Genomic DNA, 21132 nt, shown 5'->3' on the forward strand with positions numbered 1-21132 from the left:
AAAAAAAAAAAAAAAAAAAAAAAAAAAAAAAAAAAAAAAAAAAAAAAAAGGGGGGGTAGGAAAAGAGGAGTGAAGAAGGGCAAGAAGTAGACAGCGAAAATGGGGGGGGGGGGGGGTGAGGAGAGGAGGAAAACATACAATGTGAAGAACGAGGGGAATGAGAGAAGGGAAGATCAAGGGACAGAGAGCGAAGGAAGAAAAGGGAAAAGGAGAAAAGGAGAAAGGAGAAAAGAAAAGGTTGGAGAGCGAAGGAGAAGAAGAAGAGGGAAATAAGAGAGACATGAAGACAAGGGGACGGGAAACGATGGGGGAGAAAACGGACTTGCGAATCCGTTTCTTATTAATGTACAGGTACATGTTTTGCCATCGATGCATGTGTTCTATATATGATAGTGGATACGCTCGTAAGTGTGTGCGTAATTTTTTAATGAGTGTGCGTAAATGAGCGTGCAAGCCCAAGCCCATATGTGTTTTGTGTGTGCGTGCTTGTGCGTGGGTATGCGCGTGTGGGTGGGCGCGCGCTAGCATGTGGTCGCTTGCTTGCTTGCACTCCAAACAAGCGCTGCAGGAATCGGATTCCGGCACTGCCCTCGCCCCGCCGCCGGCCCAGTGACGACTTCGCCAGAACTGCGAACAAAAACCCGACACGCAATCACGCTCTCTGGGGATACGGTTCCTCCTTCCGCTGACAGTCATCCTCCGGGAAACATCACATCATGTAAACATCTACGTGGGAAAGAATGTAACTGTGTTACCGGAGCTAGTCGAGGACATAACAGATACGCCAAAACACACGACCATCATTCTCATCCACGCACGCGAATATTAATAAATGGCTAATTTCATAATATATGCAGAGACACGGAGATATAAACAAATAAATAGATGATAAAGACCGTCTTCAAAGCATCAAAATGCAAGATGACGCCGTGACTAGGACGCCGACGAGCGCCTCGACTCTCAATCTGCAACTTGCACCTTCTGACGCCAGCCGCAGTGAGAGGCATGCTTCTGTAAGGAGTCTGAAGCTCAGCCGTGCTCTCTACTTACTCACTGTAAAACTCAGGACAATATAAAATTTCAAAGGAGCAGAGGGGATTCTTTTCAATAAAACTACACAAAGATTTGGTTGTGTTGCACTGTAATCGCTGCCTTTTCATCTCTTCAACTTTCTTGGTCTTCTCCAAACACTAGCGAAGTAAATGCTCCTTTTTCTCCGATCAGACTTTGCAGCTAGTCAGATTATGCAAATTGAAAATGCACCCCGATCGCAGAGACACTCGTTGCATGGCGTCTGCATCATGTAGACGCGCCGATAAGGCTCGACGTTGAGAAGTGTGGATAAATACCTGCCACCAGCCCGCGCCCCCTGAGCATTCATGAGGGCATTCATAGGAGCTTGCCCCAACTTCTCTCGGCCTGGTGAAGCGCAGCTCGGCTGGCGACGGCCGCGAACTCTTCCCTCCGATGAATCTATCCTTCCCAGAGCAACCTCGGGGATGTTAATTCGCCGAGCCCATGTTAATGAGCAGCCAAGACAATGTTAATGAGCAGCCGCCACGTATATAAATGCACTGCCACTGAGGCTGACAAGGCATCCAAGCCTGCTACCTGAAGCTGCCGAGACCGGCGTCCGCCCGGGACGCGACGGGGTTACCTACTTTTTGGACGTGAAGTAAAAGAGGTCGATGAAGTTGGAGTATCGGAAGACGCTGAGTTCCTTGAGGCTCCTTCGCACACTCTGCTTCCGCGTGACGGCGTTGCTAGGTTTACGCCTCAAGCCATCGGCGTTGCTGGGCTTCCGCCTCACGCCCTCGCCGACGCCTTCGGCAGCGAAGCGGACGGTGTTCGTGGGTGCGTGACCTGTCATGGCACCGAAGAACAGCCCTTGGCACTGTCACCACTCGTCTCACAATGACACCTCTAGCTAGCGCGATCACTGCGTGACACTTGTCTCGAAACGCACACCTTGGTCAGGCCAAGTCACACCACTCCGCCGTCATCGCTTTGGGTTCAGTCACCCGCGGCGTTTCTGACCGACGCCTCGGAGAGCACAAGCACCATAACCGCTCGCCCGCCCGCCCGACCGACCGTCGATCCTTTGCCCCACGACGCCCGCTTGCCCGCCTGCCCGCCGCCGAGAGGTGAGGGTGCCTTCTTGCGCGCCCGGGCCACCACGGCTACTGGCGGAGGGAGTGCGGCGCCGCGCTATGCCGCTCGGCCGGGCACCTAGACCTTGACCGCAGCCACCAACCACCACGCCGAGCCGCTCGCAGCCTCGGCTCGAGATCACAATTGCAATTCACTGGCGCTGCATAAACAAACTCATCTTGGCTCTGCTCTCCCCGCATGTAATGGATACACTGATTTATCTCAGAGCCTTGCACTCCCCACGCTGCGGGGGCAACACGCACGCACTCCCACCGCAACACCCTGGCGTCTCAACATCCTGGGTGCCCATTCGCGTGTGCGTATGTGCGTTTGTGGCCACAGGTCGGGCAACAATGAGTGTATGTAGGCATGCGTAATTGTGAGTGGAGTGTGTGTGTGAGTGATAGTGATAGTGATAGTGATAGAAAGAGAAAAAGAAAGAGAGAAAGAGAAAGAGAAAGAGAAAGAGAAAGAGAAAGAGAGAGAGAGAGAGAGAGAGAGAGAGAGAGAGAGAGAGAGAGAGAGAGAGAGAGAGAGAGAGAGAGAGACTCCATACAAGGAGTACAGTCCACCCTCTGTGCTGCCAGCATCATGCAAGTCAGGCACTACCCGCCACCGTCATTCATACCTCTCCTCATATTTTTTCGATCACATTCTCGCCTCTCATACCTTCCTCATTCCTGAAATATTCCGACACCAAAAGGGTTAATTTCATCCCCTTGCTTTCTATGTCTCCCTGTTTATGCCTGCTTCTCTCTTCTCTTTTTGTCCATCTGCATACCCTGTCTATCTGTCAGTCAGTCTGTCTCTATGTCCGTTTCTATATCTCTCCCCTTACATATATCCTCCCTCTTGTCTCGATATCCCTCACTCTATCTCCCTAATCTTCCCCCCCCCCCCCCACATCAGTTCCGTTTACAACCCTACATCTTCAATGACTAGAACAAAAAGAAAAAAAAAAAACACGTGCAAATATTTACGATTCTTTCTGCAGCTGCGTAATCAAGCAAGCAGGATTCGATACCGACTACCCGCGTTCCCAAGGCCACACTAATCACAAGCTCCGCCGGTGTGAGAGAGAGACTCTGGGCGACATGCAGGTCAGAGCTGAGGGCGGAGGCGACGACGGAGGCGACGACGGGGACGCCGACGTGGGCAGCGATGTGACAACATAAACCGCTCCTGTGTCTCTACGTCAAAGCATCTGTTGAGTGCCACTTGTTCCGAGCCTGCTGCACCGACTACTTCGTTCACCTCCCGTCGAGGTAGATACTCTCCCTTTGCATTGGGCTTGAGAGAGACATGACGTCAGGAAATCGGCTTGAGAGAGATGTGACGTCAGGAAGTCGGATTGAGAGAGATGTAACGTCAGCAAATCAGCTTGAAAGAGATGTGACGTCAGCAAGTAAGGTTGAAATAGATGTAACGTAAACAAATCGGCTTAAGAAATATGTAATGTCAGCCAATCATCTCGAAAGAATTGTGACGTCAGCAAATTACCCTGAGAAAGGTGTGACGCTAGCAAATCCGAGATGGATGTGACGTCACCAAACCCCTTGAGATGAATGTAATGTTAACAAATCAGCTGCAGAGAGATATAACGCCAGCAAATCTGCTACAGATATATGTTACGTCAGCAATTCGGTTTGATAGAGATGCGACGTCAGCGAGAGAGATCAGCTTGAGAGAGAGATATGAGAGACAGATGTGACGTCAGCAAATCGGGTCGAGACAGATATGACGTCAGAAAATCGGCTCGAGACAGATATGACGTCAGAAAATCGGCTCGAGACATATATGACGTCAGCAAATCGGGTCGAGACAGATATGACATCAGCAACGTCCAGTGTCTCGCTGCGCTGGACGTGCGCCTCTCCCGTAGGTTGAAGCCCTGCGGTCAAAATATAATCATATCGGGTTACTAGTGTCGCCCGCCCAACGCCCGCTGAGGGGACTGGGGAGGGGTGAAGGGGGAAGAAGAGGCAGGATAAAAAAGAAGAGGCAGGATAAAAAGGAAGAAGAGGCAGGATAAAAAGGAAGAAGAGGAAGTAGGGGGAGAAGGAGAAATAAGGAAGTAGTGGGTTGAAGCCCTGCGGTCAAAATATAATCATATCGGGTTACTAGTGTCGCCCGCCCAACGCCCGCTGAGGGGACTGAAGAGCGAGAAGAGGACGACGACGAAGAGAAAGTATATGAAAATGTAAGGTGATCAATATACGAAATAAAAAATAATTGGGGAAACAAACGAAAAAAAAAAAGAGAAAAAAGCCAAAAGACTAAATAAATGCCTAAAATCTGGATGAAATACGAACAGAACGAGGAGACAAAGACGCAGAACCTCCCCCTGACCTTAGGAACAAGTCTGGCATGATGGGTCGAGAGAGCGCCCTCCCTCCCTCCCTCCCTCCCTCCCTCCCTCCCTCCCTCCCTCCCTCCCTCCCTCCTCTCCCTCCCTCCCTCCCTCCCTCCCTCCCTCCCTCCCTCCCTCCTCTCCCTCCCTCCCTCCCTCCCTCCTCTCCCCTCCACCTCCCCTGGGTCACCCTGGGCTGGTGTCTGGACATTTACCCTGCCCCCTCCCCCCTGCACTCCCCCCCCACTCCCTTGGGCACCATTGTGGGCTGTCTCTCACCCCCGAGATTCGCGTGCTATCATGCTGGTCTCCAGTCCACTTGATAGAACATGGCACGCAAGTGTCACTCGATATCATGTACATGTATACATGAACGCTCACTATCATGTGGACATACGTGTTCATTTACATATTATGTATTTTGTGTATGCGTGCGTATGAGTACCTTTGTTTGTGTGCGAGAATGAATTTCATTAACGAATAGTTTGCAAACATATATATATATAAATATATATATATATACATACATGATTTATATATGTTTGCATATATCTATTAAACGATACAGTCAGCACGCATCTATATTTATATTACGTATGTATGTGTATGTGTATGTACATGTGTGTTAAGGGGGGGGGGGGGTCTGAGAGTTAAAACGACACGTTTTATTACCTTTCTATTGTGGCCGTGTTTCAATGTGTGTGCAATGACAGTGCTTTTTTTGTTCACATTCACCTTTACGAATGTATGTATATATTAGTAAATGAATGTATATATATATTAGTATATGTATGTTTGTATCTATAAATGTATATAATAGTATATGTATGTATGTATATGTGTATATGGATATATGTATGAATGTATATATGTATTTATATAAGTATGTACGTATGCATGTTTCCCAAACAAATACAACTGCATGTCTAAAAATGTAAAAATAAACACAAGCTCGGAAAGCCGGGTTCCCACGGAGCTCAACGGGCGTGCGGAAGCGCTGGCACGTATGAGGCGCTGTGAGTGCGGCATGTGCGTGCTTTGCTTGCATCTCAAGTGACCCTGGAGACTTGCCCGCGGCGAGTATCGAGGTCTTCAACCCTTCCTCTCGGCGCTGTCATGCGGGCGTAGATGTCATGTTTTTTATGCATGCATTCTGACCCGTCGAGAAAAGCAGGCGCACGCAGACCACAGCGAACTCAACCTAAAACTAAATCCGGATTTTATCCCCTTAGGACATCGATGGCACATATTCCGGGTTATGCTCTCGTGTAGATAAGAATCCACAAGTTCTGTCTTCAAGGTCACCTGCTGCTTGAAACCATCTATGACTGCCATATACCCTGGCCATTTATCCCTATCAACAGTCTAGTGTTGCGGTTTGATTAGCAACAGGACGCACCTTCGTCGTAAATACAAAATAACTGCCATTTTTTTATTCTCAAACGACTAGTTCGGAAAATCTGGACTCGCTGGAGAGCCTCGGAAACCGTATGGAATTAGAAGCATGAAGGCAAATGTACAAATAAATGAAGATAAAGAACATGCAGACAAGACAAAGCCTGATTCTTCGCCAGACGTCAAGATCCAAGCTACTGTGGGAGAGTTGGCACAGCAAATGGCTTACGAAAAGGGGTTCCTTTGTGTGTGAGCACTGCCTTTTGATACATGGTGACGGAGTGCCCCTTCAAAGGAGACGCGGCTATCGACTATTTTCTCCCTTGTCTATTTTCCGATGGCGAATAACATAGATGTTAAAACTGAATGAACGAGGGGAAGAAACAAACGCAACAACACCCAGCTACACATCAACGGCAGCAGAGACCTCGTAATAGCCCCGCACTTTGATTATCCGTGCTGTCTGTCCGCCGGCGCAAAGGACTGCAGGGTGATACGCCACTCAAAATAAAAACACGCTGACTATTTCCACCGGCATAAAATGACCACGTCCTGTGCTATGTTTAGTAGCTGCGTCACATAATCCATTCCCCAACGTTGCCTCCATAATGTCAACTTAAATTAAAAGTTAAATGTAATCAATACTTCACTTAAATGCCATACAGAGCAGTACCTCCCCTATCTCGTTTTTTTAATTCGTTTGAGAAAATGAAGATCATATTTTCTTTCTTCTCAAGGCACAGTACGTGACAAACGTACCACAAACCAAACAAATAAACCCAGAACACATTTCCGCAATTAATATTCACGACGAAAAGTGTATTTCTTAACCCCAACGTCTTGCAGTAAAGTATTGCACATGGCTGGACTGGCACTGCTCTTGATAACCACGAGTTGAATATGCAAGTTAAGATGTAACACAGTCTGCTCACACAACACATCAAACCCAAAGTAAACAAACAATACCAGCTTCGGAATGTACGCAATTTCTTCTTTAGTTATGGTACAGTCGCTGTTATCTGACCTCTACTCCAGCCCAAACAACATCAGATATAAATAATTAATTATGGAGATGATCACTGAGATGAAAACGATGACGGTGAAGTGATGATGATAATGGTGAAAATGACGAAAATGATAATGATGGAGAAGCTAGTTTATATGACATGAACTACTTCTGAACTGGGTCTTGTAGCTGATTTACATACACATCATGAAAGTCTGATGACTTGCTACCCCTACGTTCTAATACCACTACTGTACAGAAAAAAGCCTGAAGTTAAATGTTCCTTAAATTTGCAAAGAAAATAAAACAACTTTATGCAAACTATGCTCTTACTCTGCATGCTACTGATCTCATCTTGTGACATCAAATCTTGGTCATAATCTTTCTTTTGTAAATGTTACCCTTATGATTCATGATGGTAACAGTGATAATACAACAACAACAACAATAATAAAAAAAATAAAAATAACAATAAGAATGAAGAAGACGAAGAGTGATGATGATGATAATATCAATAACAATAATAATGAAGATAAAGAAAACTGTAACAACTAACAATAACAAAACAAAACCATACAATAAAAACAACAACAACAACAATAATAAAAAACTAAAAATAATAAATAACAATAAGAATGAAGAAGAAGACAAAGAGTGATGATGATGATAATATTAATAACAATAATAAAAAGATGAAGAAAACTGTAACAACTAATAATAACAAAACAAAACAACCATACAATAATAACAACAACAACAACAATAATAATGATTATAATAGTGGTAATAGTAAAAACAACAACAATAACAGCTGCTTGATGATGATCTGTTGCTTAAAATGATGATAATGACAAGGATGTTGATAATTATGATGATAAATAATAATGATAACTGCAATATTAATGACAATCACACTAAGAATGAAACAACAATAATAACAAAATAATTGAAAAACAATAATAAAACAATAATAATAATAATAATAATAATAATTATGATAATAAAAATAAAAATAAAGAGGTAATAGCAATAACAATAATATTCATAATTATGATAATAAAAATAAAAATAATATAGTAATAGCAATAATAACAACAACAAAACAAAACAAAACAAAACAAAACAACAACAACAACAACAACAACAACAACAACAACAACAACAACAACAACAACAACAACAACAACAACAACAACAACAACAACAACAATAATATCAATGATAATGGCTATAGTTTGTTTTACATATACATTCACATATCCATATATACACATACACCACCCTACATCCACCTTTCTACCTACATCCACACCTCCACATAATCCCTTCTCACCCCCCCCCCCCCCCCCCTCCACTCAGTACAAACATACATCTTCCTAATAAATGAATAAGTAAATTAAAAATAATAAGTTCACAACAACTACCTTTCCCTTGCAGAATTTAGTGACATCTCAAAATTGTAAGTCATTTTGGAATGCCTCCACAGTTATTCTAGATTTATATAAGGAGACTTAAACTTTCCCCTGACCTTTGTGACAATAACAAACATTCAATTAATTTCATAACAATTATCATCACATGAACCTGATGTCAAAATGTTTCTCTGGAGTGATTTCCTTGTATTAATATTTTTACGAATGAATTTAAAATGATCTCCCTGAAAATGTGATCTATACATTAGGAGAAAATTGCTAGTAAATGCTTTGCTAACTACAACTGGTTTACTATAAAAAAAACTATCAACAAAGAACTTTCAATATATACTTCCTGGAGTATATTTCCTGATAATTTTTTTTTTATCTTTATTATTCAGACACTTACAAGAGGGTAATTTAAAATGAGGAACCGGTTCAAAGAATTATATGGCAAAATTTTATAATTTTTTTTTTTTTTTTGGTGTGTAAGATACCTACTAAACTGTAGTTAGGGAGTGAATGAAATTATTAACACTTTCATGTTACCAACAGAACTTTAGTTTTGAGAAAAATTAATGTGGGAAGATCATCCATTACTCTCATCTGTACATCACAATACTTATATATGAGGCAGAGGGTATGTCACTCTAAACAGCATTTTGAGTTCACTGCTAACCTACATGTGAAAATGATTTCTATCAGTTGTTCGGCTAACCATATTCCTTTTGCAATTTTGAAAATGGGTAGTAAAGTTGATAATAACAGGGGATTTACTCTGAAATTAAATACTGTGAGAACTGCATTGTCATTATTAAAGCTTGAATGCATATGCTTTGCAACACATTATTTTGTCAACTCTTTCAAGTTCTCAACAGGGTATAACATATATTTCCGGTTCATGCTCTAACAAAAAAAAATAATAATCGAAAAGATAATCAAGTCAAATAAAAAATAAACTATGTGCAGATAAGATAAGAAAGTGTCACATGAGTATCTTCCAACTGTCATGTACCTGGAATTTCACCTATTTAATCATCAGGTCCGAAACAAATCTTCAATCTAAAAACCAACTACAACCACTCTCCCAAACTTTATTCTGAAACTAATTCACGTGCCAATTCATAACGTAAGAGGACGCAAGACCAAAATTTCTTCTGAAGGTGCAAACATTTCCTTCTAGATCTTAGGTCACTCGGGGCTTCCCTTGTTCTCACGAAAACGAATATATTTTTACTTACTCTTTAACCACAAAAAATGGATCCTCCAAAGTCATGTCCACATGCGTAGAACAAAGAGCTAGATAATGTTCCACTGATATCACATACGACACTGAAATGGAAGGTGCTGATAAATGTCCTTTGATTGGCAAGATGTAAACATTGGATTGTTCCAGTAATGTTTGTGGTAATTTAAGATTAACAAAATTGTGTAGTAAAATAAAAATAGCTTTAGAATAAGATTTTCTACTTATTCGTAAATATCGAAATACTTTATACCGCAAATGTTACATACAATTACTAAACGTCTATTTTTATGAAGTCTTTATGAACAATATCAAATTTACTACCAGTTTCCCGCTTTCTATAATGGGAATAACAACTACAGAGAACGGAAAAATTTCCCGCTTTCTTTGACGCACTAAAATAGAGAAATCTGACAAATTTCCCGCTTTCTATGACACATAAGAGAGAGAAAACGGACGAATTTCCCGCGTTAAATGTAAACATCGAGAAGTCGTGGCGAAGATCGGCGGGAGAGGAGCGATTCCAGATATTTATTGAATTATCTGGTGATTTAAACGTGAGATTGTTTTGAAAATGGCTGATTCTGAAGGAGGTAAGGTCTTCCGACTGCGGAATTGTATTAATTGTGCCAGAAAGGTTCCTATTGCTTATTTTAATGATAATACTCTGAATGGCCGTTCGCACGAAGACTTCTTGATGGAGTTACTTTAGGCATGTTTATAAGAAATTTTCACAAGGCCCAGAATGGAGATTAGTTTCCAGTAACAGGTATAGAGAGGATTTCATTTCGATGAAGGCTATGCAAATAGTTTTTTTTTTTCCTTTATTTTAATCTCGCAGGAAAGATCCCGGAATTTACCAGGTAATGGAATCTGAAAATTACTTTAGCTAGAATATTTTGAATAAACTTTGGTAAACTTTATCCTTAACATCTGGAAAGTTTTAGTTCTTTTTAAGGTAAGGGAGATACATACTATGAATCAAATGGGTAACTTCTGAAAAGGAATGTAAGATCTGAGTTAAGTGAAATCCATGGCCATAAAGAACACGTAAAACAACAGTACATTTACATATAATAAAATTGTAAAATAAAACAATCCACAGATAATTAAACTCAGGCTACCATCCTGCATCAAAATCTGCAAAACTTTGGTAAAGTAGCCTAGCCTCTGAAATCATCACTATGAATAATTTGGCATAATGGTGCATGGAGGCCTCTGGGGGAATTTATATTCAAATTAAGAAGTGATCTAAGCTCGGTTTTTTGCTGGATCTTGAAGCCTGGAGACCACAACATTACTTCATGTGATCCTATTCTAAACAGAGGCCCAAGAAATGCAACCTGGGCATGGGTTTAGTAATCATAAGTGCATTAATATCATGCTAATATTTCCAGAATATGATTTGGACTCTCTTGCCGCTATGTTGGATGACGATGACATGACACCGCAGGAGGAGAAAGAGGACTTGGATGCTCTTGCTGGACTCCTAGACGATGATGCTGACTTTCCAGGGACATCAAACACCTCCATAACACAAGCCAGTGCTAGTGCAGATTCACCCAAAAATGCCAGTATGGTGGACTTGGGTTTGGTCATGTCTGATGATGAGGATGAGGATGAGGCCAAAGCCCCTCCCCAGAAGGAGAAGTCAGGCTTTGGTGCTGCCTTTTCAGGCTCCAAATTTTCCAAGGGTGGAACCGACAGTTCAGAAAAGCCCAAAAACTTTGATCCATTGGAAGCCGAGCTGAAGCAGATGGAGGAACGCATGAATCTCTTGAGGGAACAGCTCGCCAAGAAGAAGAAATTTGATCACAAAGGGGAAAACTCAGGAACCAGAAGATTCACAAAGCTAACCAATGTAGCTCAAGAATGCAGCGAGGTTGTGAGGACTCTCTCTGACAAGGAGGAAAAGAAACTGTACCAGGGACTCAAGAGGAAGAGTTTATTGCACGGGGGTGACACTGATTCCGAAGACGAGGACGACAACAGAAATCCCTTTGAGCAGCAGTTGAATGAGTATGGTCGAGATATCAAGAAACGCATTGCACACTCTTCAGATGAGATACCATCAGACTCCAGGAAGCAGGAAATCTTGAATAAGATAAAGAGTCCGCCTGCAAAGAACCCCGGATGGAAGGACCTCAGTGGGTCTCTAGTGTCCTTGAAGAGTGGTGGTATGCCAACCCCTGAAAGTGAAAAGAACGTGTCTGTTGACAGGTTTTCTGGGATCAGGATTGTGTAAGTCTGAGGCATTCATAGAAGTGTTATCATATGGTTACCACTTCCTGCAGTTTTTTTTATATATGTTTTATTTTTATTTTTTTGTCTTATGATTACATTTGAATATTTATGATACATGCAATATGGAAATTCTCATTTAGTTAGAAAAAAATTATTAGATATTGCTGAGTGATTTAATAATTTTCTTATTACAAGTACCGGTATATCTTATATTATCAAGATTTTAAAAAGCAGTCATCATTATAAGGTATTCACCATTTTCAGTAACCCCCTGGTATCAGGAGATATGATGGCTGAGAGAATGGAGGGACGAAAGATGATTCGCATGTGCACCATCAACCTGCATTTGAGAGGGGGAGAGATTGAAGGCGACTGGGTTACTATTGGAGTTCTTGTTTCAAAAAGCCAAACCAAAACATCGCAGAAGGTATATGAGTTAAAAGACCATAGATATTTTTAATGAACATTTTGACTAACAGAGACCTAACTTCATTAAAACCTTGTGACAAGACTAATGGTTTCAGATGAAAAAACTAAATTACTGAAACTAGGTAAACCTCTTACTTTCCAAAAAGAAAAAAGAAAAATATATGTGCATGTTCTATTTCAGGGGTCACAATACTCCATATGGAAATTGAGTGACCTTTCTGACTGCACAAAGACCGTGGGCGTATTCCTATTCTCTGGAGCTCACAAGCATTTATGGAAAAGTAGTATTGGAACTGTGGTGGGCCTTCTAAATCCTCAGGTTATGAAAGACAGGTAAAGTGTGAATGCTTATGGTATTATTTTATAGGATAGCATTGCATCTTCAAATGTTTATTTTTGTTTATTTTTGTTCATTAACATTTCAACAAACTGATCAAAAATGCATGGCGTTGGCCTCAATTAACCCATTGCCGCCGAGGAAAATGAACAAAAAATGGGGAAATGCTGTGCTCATTTTCTATATTTTTTGTGAAATGTCTCTGCACATAGATGGATCTGCTAGTGCTTAGCCACAAAGGAGTCAATTAGTAGACCTTTTGACCTTACCTGATTTGAATTGGCGGGAAAATGTATTTTTTACTAATGCTATGAATATCGATGGTGTTATTTTTATTCTAATCATTATAATTATTATAATGTTTTAAACATTAGTAATAGCAAAATAAGATAATGTAAAATATTTTTGTAATTCAAAGAAAAGGGTAAATGGGCGAGACAGGTAGTACTCGTAACTGGCTCATTGGTGACTTAGTACAAGTGTAGCCATCTATGTGTAAAAACAATCAAACAAGCAACTCACAGGGGGCATAGCACATACATACACATTATGCCCGTCGGCATTGGGTTAAAAGCATCCCCTCATTTGTGAGTTTTATTACATATTGATAATATTGTGATGTATTGTTTCAGACAAGGTGACAAGTGCACAGATTTGCTTACCCTCTCTATTTATGATCAAAACAAGGCAATGATTATGGGTTCTTCTAAGGATCTGGGATGGTGCAAAGGCAGGTCTGTTCTGAGAATCATGTTTTGGAGAGATTTATGTGAATATGGCATCACAAAGACTTGGGTCAATACATTTTGAACCTAAATGTAGATCCTTAATATATAGAAATGGTAATTTACCTTTATGCTATCTATTTTTACAGAACAAAACAGAATTCCCAGTGCAGAAATTTTGTAAACAAGGCTTCATGTGAATTCTGCATGTTTCACATTCAAAGGGAGTATCAGAAGACATCATCCAGGCGTGCAGACATCCAGTCATCCTTCACTAGAGTAGATCCAAGAGCCAGATTACAAGAAAAGGTCCTTGGCAAAGATCAGGTGAGCATAGGACTAGTCTAACAATGGATTGTGAATATTCAGATTTGCCAATTTAATTGTTCAAGATGTATGGAAGGTGTGTGTTCCATATTTTTCATTAAATTCAATCACTTGTCATGATAACAAAATCACTTTGTCAGCAGAAAGTAAGTTTTAAATTCAGTCATTGCCATGACTATGATGTTTTATGTGTGAAAATTGTTTATACATTCAAAGACTTTCTCTAAATTTAATCACTCAGATGGCAACAAAATCATTTTATGTGTTTGTATTACAAGTTTGCTGTTAATTCTGTTGCTGATGATAACGAACCCTTTTATGGTGGATGCGTCTTCACAGGTTTTCTATGGTGGGCAGTTGTACTCTTCCCCAGCTCCAGGAAATGCACCAAAACAGGCAAGAGCAAATCGATCCAAGGACTTAGCAACTCTAAACTCTCTCAAATTGAAACTGAAGACAAATGAGCTGAAGGAAGAAGACAAGAAGAAGTCGTTTGTTCTGAAACACATGAGCAATGAAGAAATCAGTGCAGTTCAAAGTGTTGCCCAGAAGAATGAAAGCCTGTAAGTACTGGTCTGTTGATAAGTTATAGAAATTTAAGAAATATGGTTTAATTTTGACTTAAAATTTCTATTCATTTTAATTGTGTGGGTAAGATCTTTATTAGGAAGGAAATACAGTGAGTTTTTGATAAAACAGTTGGATATTAATATGTAATAATTTACAGGAGTGAAATGCTTCTAGCACCAACACCAGGGGCACGCAACCTTTTGTGCCACATGGCCAAAAAAAATACACAACAGAAAGTAGAAACCGGTGAAATTCGTAGTGTGTCAGCCAAGGAACTACTTGCAATGCAGCATAAGCAGATGCAATCATTAAAGAAACAAGTAAGAAAACCTACAATTTTGTTCAACTTAGACTTATTTAGGTTTCACTCAGGTTATATGTTAAGTGTGTATCCAGCTAAGAATGATATGCAATTTTCATGGAACTGAATATCATATAATGTATTACAGAAACAAGGGCTGAGTCAGCAGTCTTCAGCCAAGAGTATGCTAAGCCAGCAGTCATCACCCTCAACAGGAAGACCAAAGCTCTCAGCCTTCCCAGGTCCATCCACTCCTAAGCTAGGCCGAGGGCTTCAGCCAGGAGAGGAAGTGGAGCTTGACTTCACATCTCCTCCAAGAAGGCTAGATCCTGCTAAGGTAAGATTCTGTGAAGTGTGGTTAGTGCTCAGATTTGCACTTCAACTTCTAGTATTAATTTTACCCTTTTATATTCTACTTAACTGGTAAGCTGTTATGGTTAATAATCCAAAATTTAAAATGTTTATTTCTTCCTGACTGGTTATAGTATTCGTCAAGTAAGGAAAGGATGATGAACAGTGTTCAATATTATTTCCCTGTTGTAATATCAAAAAGCATTCATGTGATTTTACTATACATTAGGTATGAATATCAACTGCCTTATTTCTGTAATGGTAGATTAGAACAGGAATACACCTTTGTCAAATTCTTATTCATCTTATCATTTCTCTGGTCATCCTCAGGCAAGAGCATTAGCCTTACTGCAGAAGAAGGGAGGCATTGAGGCATCTAACCGAAATGAGGAGAGGAATGCAAGAAAATCTTCAGACCAAAAGTTCCAAGAGAAAGTGAAGAAGAGACTGAATACCTCTTCTGATTCAGAGAGTAAGGATTCATGTCCTTTGTATTCATTCTCTTGTAAGAACAGATCACAGTAATAGTGTCTTCAAGTATAAGTAAATATTACAATACATGACATGGGAATTTGAGAACTGTTTCTTATAAACCATGTATTCACATTTGGTTTGAAATAAAAGTAAAATAATTTAATTCTTTTATCTCTCTTTCTTTCTTTCTTTCTATGCAAGAACAAATGTGTAGTTGCTTACACAAATAATTCTGTAAATCACATTCCAGGTGTTGAACAACCCAGTAAAAGGTCAAGGTTAGCTGAAGCAGTGTCTTCATCCTCACCAAGGTCCAAACTAGGATCCCTTGATGTTAACTCTGATAAGTTTAAAGCCATGCTTGAGCAGAAGTCAAGACACACCAATCTTATAAATGTAAGTGGATTTTCATTCAGCTTATAATATCAATCTCTGGTTTCGTTGATTTGTTTTGAAAATTTGAAAGTATATTTTATTTATTTTTATATGTTTACTTTAGTTGGTCTCATCTCCTTTTTTCTTACTGTTTGTAGGCAGTAGAGGATGAAGCTGTAGAGAAATATTACAAGAACTTAGAAAAGAAGGAGATGCTTGAAGATAAGATGGCCTCCATTATGGAAATACCAACCACGGCGTATGTGTGTCTAAAGGTAAGTAAAGCTTATAAATTCCCTTGCCAGGAAAACTTTGTATCTGCCTTCCTTACCATGGTAAGGGGGGTAAAGGGTTATTATAATAACAGGATTTATTATATGTCTGTACTCATACCCTACTGTTTAAGATGGGGTTTGACTTTGTAGGACATTTGCTGCATGAAGAACTCTGTAACAAAATTTTAAAAGATGGTTAAAATTAATAATAATTAATTGTGAGAAGTTCTATTACCTGTATTTTTATATGAGGAGCACTAAATAGAACCAAAATATACTTATTACACATTAAAGAATTAAGTACTGGTTAATATATCTGGTGCTGGATGGTTATTAACACCTTAGCCCATTGACAATGGGAGCCCATCATGTCAGAGGGAACTGCACATCAGGTAAATGTGTCATCTGGTTAAGGGAAAAATCAGAAACCCGAAAAACAGTTACCCTCCTTTCTATACTCTTGGCTGTGGCATAAAAGATACTGAGGCCCTTAAAATTAGACTAAGTTTACTTTTGAGGATCTGTTTCTCCCTAATAACTGCAGCCAGGGCAAAATAATCACTTGAGGTAATGACATTAACCCAATGTGAGGGATAGTCTGCCTTGATGTAATAATGATTCATGCTATTGTCTACGAATTCAAAAACATCCATACTACACATAATAGTAACTTCAACATCTTTCCAGTGTAAGTACATGGCCCAGTCAGCATCAGACATGTGTCGTGAAGAGAACCACCCTCTGAAGACTGTAAAAGTTAAGAAGAGATTCTTTGAATGCAAAAATTGTAAAAGAAGAACATCATCCTTGGACAAGCTTCCAAGAAATCCATGTGGCCATTGCAGTCACAGTTCATGGCAAAGATGTGCAATGGGCAAGGTAACTTTTCTTTGTTTTTGTTGCTTTCATTAGTTTGGTTGTTTCAAGTAATATTACACTCTTGACACTTGTTTTGTTACAGTTAAGGTATAGTTAATTTTTTTTTCAGAATTCAAGTAATTCCCTTAAATTACACCAACTGATACAATTTAGAATGAAACTTGTTTCCAGTAGAATATTTTGATATGTTATTAGTAGGAAAGTGTATTTATAGTGCCTTCTTTCACTTTCAGGCTAAATCTGGACCAAAACTGGATTCAGAAGTTTTGTCTTTAAGAGGGGACGAACTAGCCCATTACAGCGCAAGCAGCAGTCAAGTATTTCTTCATATTTAGGAAAATTGAATGACCAAAAATGTTTTAGACTTTAATGAAACATAACACCAGAGGTAATTGATTTAGAAGAAAAATACCCAGTGAACAGCTGTGAAATTGTTGTCTGGGTGTTTAAAACTGTGACATGTATTACACAGATACAAATGTTTTATATATTTTTAAAGGATATTTTTTAGAAACAAATGGTGCCTTTTCAGCTATATATTTTATTAAGTGTTTAAATAAAAAAAAAGAAAAATTTGCATCAAATCTTTAATTTCCCTTTTACCTTTGTATTACATGCAATTATAAATTACTATAATTTGGTGTAATTATTGTGAGCATTTGATTTTCCAATACTTCATATTATAAAGTTTGAATTCCTGGAAATATTCCCATTTTTATCTAGTTTCATAAGTAGCAGTAGCAATATTTGCTTTTCATGGTTGTAATTCTTTTTAGTAGTATTTATTACAATTTTTGCTAATATCTGCTGTATTATCTACCACTGAAGTCCTCATGTATGACAGTATTATATTTATTACACTATTTTTTTATGCACAAGTATGAAATCAAATGTGGGTCAGGCGATATATTCTGATTTCTTAAACTGAAGTATCAGTGTCCAACAAAGTTTTCTTCTGTTGTAACTATATACAGAATATCACAGCTTTTCAAAGACTACCTATGAGACTTGTATTTACACAGCTCTCTGAAAAAAAAAAAAAAATACACAGCTCTGAAAAAAAGAAAAAAAAAAAGTGATAATTTTGAACTAGCCAGATTATTTTTTACATGTATCTAGGGCTTGTCGATATACAAAAATTTCAGAAAGCAAAAAATCTCAATTATCTCTAAGTAAGAAACTTACTTCTCTCTTTAGCATGAATCTGCATCTTTGTTTAAAAACCTGTCTACATGATGAGGCAGTGTTTCAAGACCTGTCCACATGATACAGCAGTGTCTGTATGCACAAGCAAGTAGGCTGCCTGTAGACCTTCTGCTTATGTATGGAGGCAATCCATCAAAGTGCACAAGCTGAATCTCAAGCCAAAGTGACTTGATGTGCAAGCCCAATGCAAGACAAAATTACATATGGACCCTAGGGGATATTTATTTATTTATTGACAAATTTCTGCCATGTCAACATCGAAGGTCATTAGTGGTGTAATATAAATATAGCGATAGGGTGAGTCTTGGGGGCAAAGAGATTTTTTGGTTCACAAGTTAATGTTTGAGGACTTCAAGAATGGTCAATGGTCTAAACCACCAAATGTGCCATACATCATAGGTCACACAACATTATGATGAAGTATTGTAACGAAATGGGTAAATATGAGTAAACGATTAGAATAAGTGGACAGAAAGCAGGGATGAAGGAAAAGGAAAAGAAAGGAGAATGGTTAATGGTTACTGGTTAATGGTTAAAAGCAAAATAAATGTGCTAGACATCTAAGGTCATGTAGCACTATAGTAAATGGTAGTGAAGGGTGGTTGAGTTAGTGATTAGTTGTCAAAGCTGGGCAAAGGAATTGACGAGTAAATGGGTTAAGGTCGGGTAAGGTATGTATAGGGGTTAGAGCAAGTGAAGGATGTATATGCATTTGAGGAATGAAAACAGGTTGTCAAAGCAGAAAGTGTGAGAAACTGTGGGAGGGATCACGAAAAATCGGTCCCATTTGGCTGGGCTAAATAGATTATTTAAGAATTTTGTAGAGATGGGGGTAGTAGAAGGACAGGGGCATGTGGAAGAGGGAGTAGTGTTGAGGGACGTAGTGTTATGGGGAGGTGGACAATAAGGTTGTAAGGTAGTAATAAGGGAGGATGGGGTAGTTGATGAAGAAAGTTGTGGGGGTATAGTTGTTGAAGTTGAGCATGTTGGGAGTAGAAATGTCTCCTGGGGTGTTGATTAGGGTGGATACTGTACTAGTCGGCATTGAGGAGGGGGTATTAGTTGTAGTGTTCAGAGCCGTGGTCAAAGGAGAGCTTGGGGTCAGGGAATCGGGCGAGTTTGAATTGGTGGAGCTATTTGATGAAGAGGCAAGCCTCATTGCCTCTAATAATGGTATGGTATGGTGTATGGTTAATGGTTAATGGTTAAAAGCAAAATAAATGTGCTATCTAATAATGTTACAAAATCTTCATTGTTGGCCATGGTAAGCTTGGAGTATGTTGGGGAGAGAAACGGTCCACCCCTAAGGGTCCCTTGAGGGGTAAGGGCTAGACAACTTAAGCAGGGGAATACCATGCCCATGGCTCCCTCAGGCCGTTCAGGACTGGCACAAAGTCAGCCTTTCATCCTTTCAGCACGGCTCTTACACCTTAGGAAGTGGATAGTAGAAGGGGTTGGTGAAGGGACAGAAACGAAAAAGTAGGAGGGGAAAAAAGACTATGCAAATTTGTTGAGTAGAGGGCTGAGTCCCAAGGTTGGGGAGTTCCCCAACATTGGGTCCCAGTCTCCGCCTCCTAAGCCCCCCCACGACAATAACGGGCAAGGGATTGGGGGGGAAAGAAAGGAGAAGAAAAGACCATACAAAATTAGTTGAGGCGAGGGCCTCAACTAATTTTGTTTGGTCTTTTCTTCTCCTTTCCTTTCCCTCTTCATCCCCTTGTTCTAATCATTAACTAATTTTTGCCATTTTCGCCACAATACTTTATCATTATGCTCCCTACTCATTCCATTTCTAACAACATTAACTTATGCTATACCTCATCTGCTCCCCTCTCTACCTTTTTCACCACCATACTACCCTCTAGTAATATTCAACCCGTAACTTTCCTCTAATCATGAACTCATTCCTAATCCTTTTTACTGTTATACTTTTCCATAGCACCATATGACTTTTGATATCATATAGCACTTCCTTATTCGGGGGCTTAGCCACCCAGCCTCACGCTATTACTATACTTTGAATACACCACTAATGACCTTAAATGTTGATGCGGAAGAAAATGTTCAATAAATAAATAAATAAATTTTGGTTCACATGACAATGTTTGAGGATTTCCAGAATGGTCAATGGTTAAAACAAATAAATGTGCCAGACATCGAAGGTCAAACAGCATTATGACAAATGGTTGGTTAATGGTAAAAAGCAAAATAAATATGCTAGACACCTAAGGTCATGTAGCACTATAGGATGGTATAGTATTAGAAAGGGCAGGGAAGTGGGTTGAGTTAATAATTAATTGATTTACATTAACAGTCTAGAATAGTATTGTAAAGGTTAAAGATGGGTAAAGGAGGTGATGAGTGAATGGTTTAAAGTAGGATTAAGGGGGATTAGATCAAGTGAAGGAATGGGTAAAAGTGGTGATGAGTGAATGGTTTAAAGTAAGATTAAGGGGGATTAGATCAAGTGATGGATATGTATATATTTAAGGAAGAACAGGTTGTCAAAGCAGAAAGTGTGGGATTCTGTAAGGATGTCTGACAGCTTGGGAGGATAGGTGAAGGAAAGCAGTGGTATGGGCAGCAGTAAAGCAAGGACAGGACAACAGAATGTGTGGAACTGAAAGAGGAACGTTATATAGGGAACATAAGGATGGATCAGGACATGATATCAAATATGAGTGTGTTAGACAGGTGTGGTCAGTATAGTGATAGCCATCTCCCAGCATCTGTTCTGATGGAATGGAACTGGCCAGGAGGAGATTGATATTTTTACAGTACATAATTTATTAGTGCAAAGACTTGACCAGAAAGATTGCCATCGGGTAAGGAAGGTCTTAAAGTAGGGGGTAATAATCCATGGCTGGAATACATGGTTGGTGTGATGTGGACATTATGACAAAGTATTGTGGCGAAAAGGGTAAAAATGGGGTAACGATTAGGAAAAGTGGGCAGAAGAAGGGATAAAGAGAAATAAAAGGAAATAAGGAGGAGAAAAGACCATGCAAAGTTAGATGAGTTGAGGGCTGATTTATTTATTTCCTGAAAATTTTATGCTGCATCAACATCTAAGGTTAAT

The 21132-nt window shown here is 39.7% G+C and overlaps 1 protein-coding gene across 1 annotated transcript; it reads left to right on the forward strand.

The window, feature by feature from the left end:
* The first annotated feature begins 10000 nt into the window (after positions 1-10000).
* Positions 10001-17422, forward strand: LOC125039410 (protein MCM10 homolog). The gene is made up of 14 exons (XM_047633288.1): positions 10001-10153; positions 10958-11801; positions 12069-12231; positions 12415-12566; positions 13203-13304; positions 13445-13622; positions 13962-14185; positions 14350-14512; positions 14642-14830; positions 15175-15316; positions 15569-15714; positions 15852-15968; positions 16656-16847; positions 17081-17422. Exons 1-14 carry the CDS (start codon positions 10135-10137, stop codon positions 17180-17182), a joined length of 2733 nt encoding a protein of 910 aa, XP_047489244.1. The 5' UTR covers positions 10001-10134; the 3' UTR covers positions 17183-17422.
* Positions 17423-21132: the final 3710 nt, after the last annotated feature.

This window comes from Penaeus chinensis, chromosome 27, assembly GCF_019202785.1.
Source record: "Penaeus chinensis breed Huanghai No. 1 chromosome 27, ASM1920278v2, whole genome shotgun sequence".
In the NCBI taxonomy this organism is placed as follows: domain Eukaryota; kingdom Metazoa; phylum Arthropoda; class Malacostraca; order Decapoda; family Penaeidae; genus Penaeus; species Penaeus chinensis.

Bases quoted from the DNA above. Each gene is read 5' to 3' on its own strand.
- LOC125039410 (XM_047633288.1), top strand. The intron at 14,513-14,641 runs GTAAGAAAACCT...AATGTATTACAG, and splicing joins TGCAATCATTAAAGAAACAA to AAACAAGGGCTGAGTCAGCA. The intron at 14,831-15,174 runs GTAAGATTCTGT...GGTCATCCTCAG, and splicing joins GAAGGCTAGATCCTGCTAAG to GCAAGAGCATTAGCCTTACT.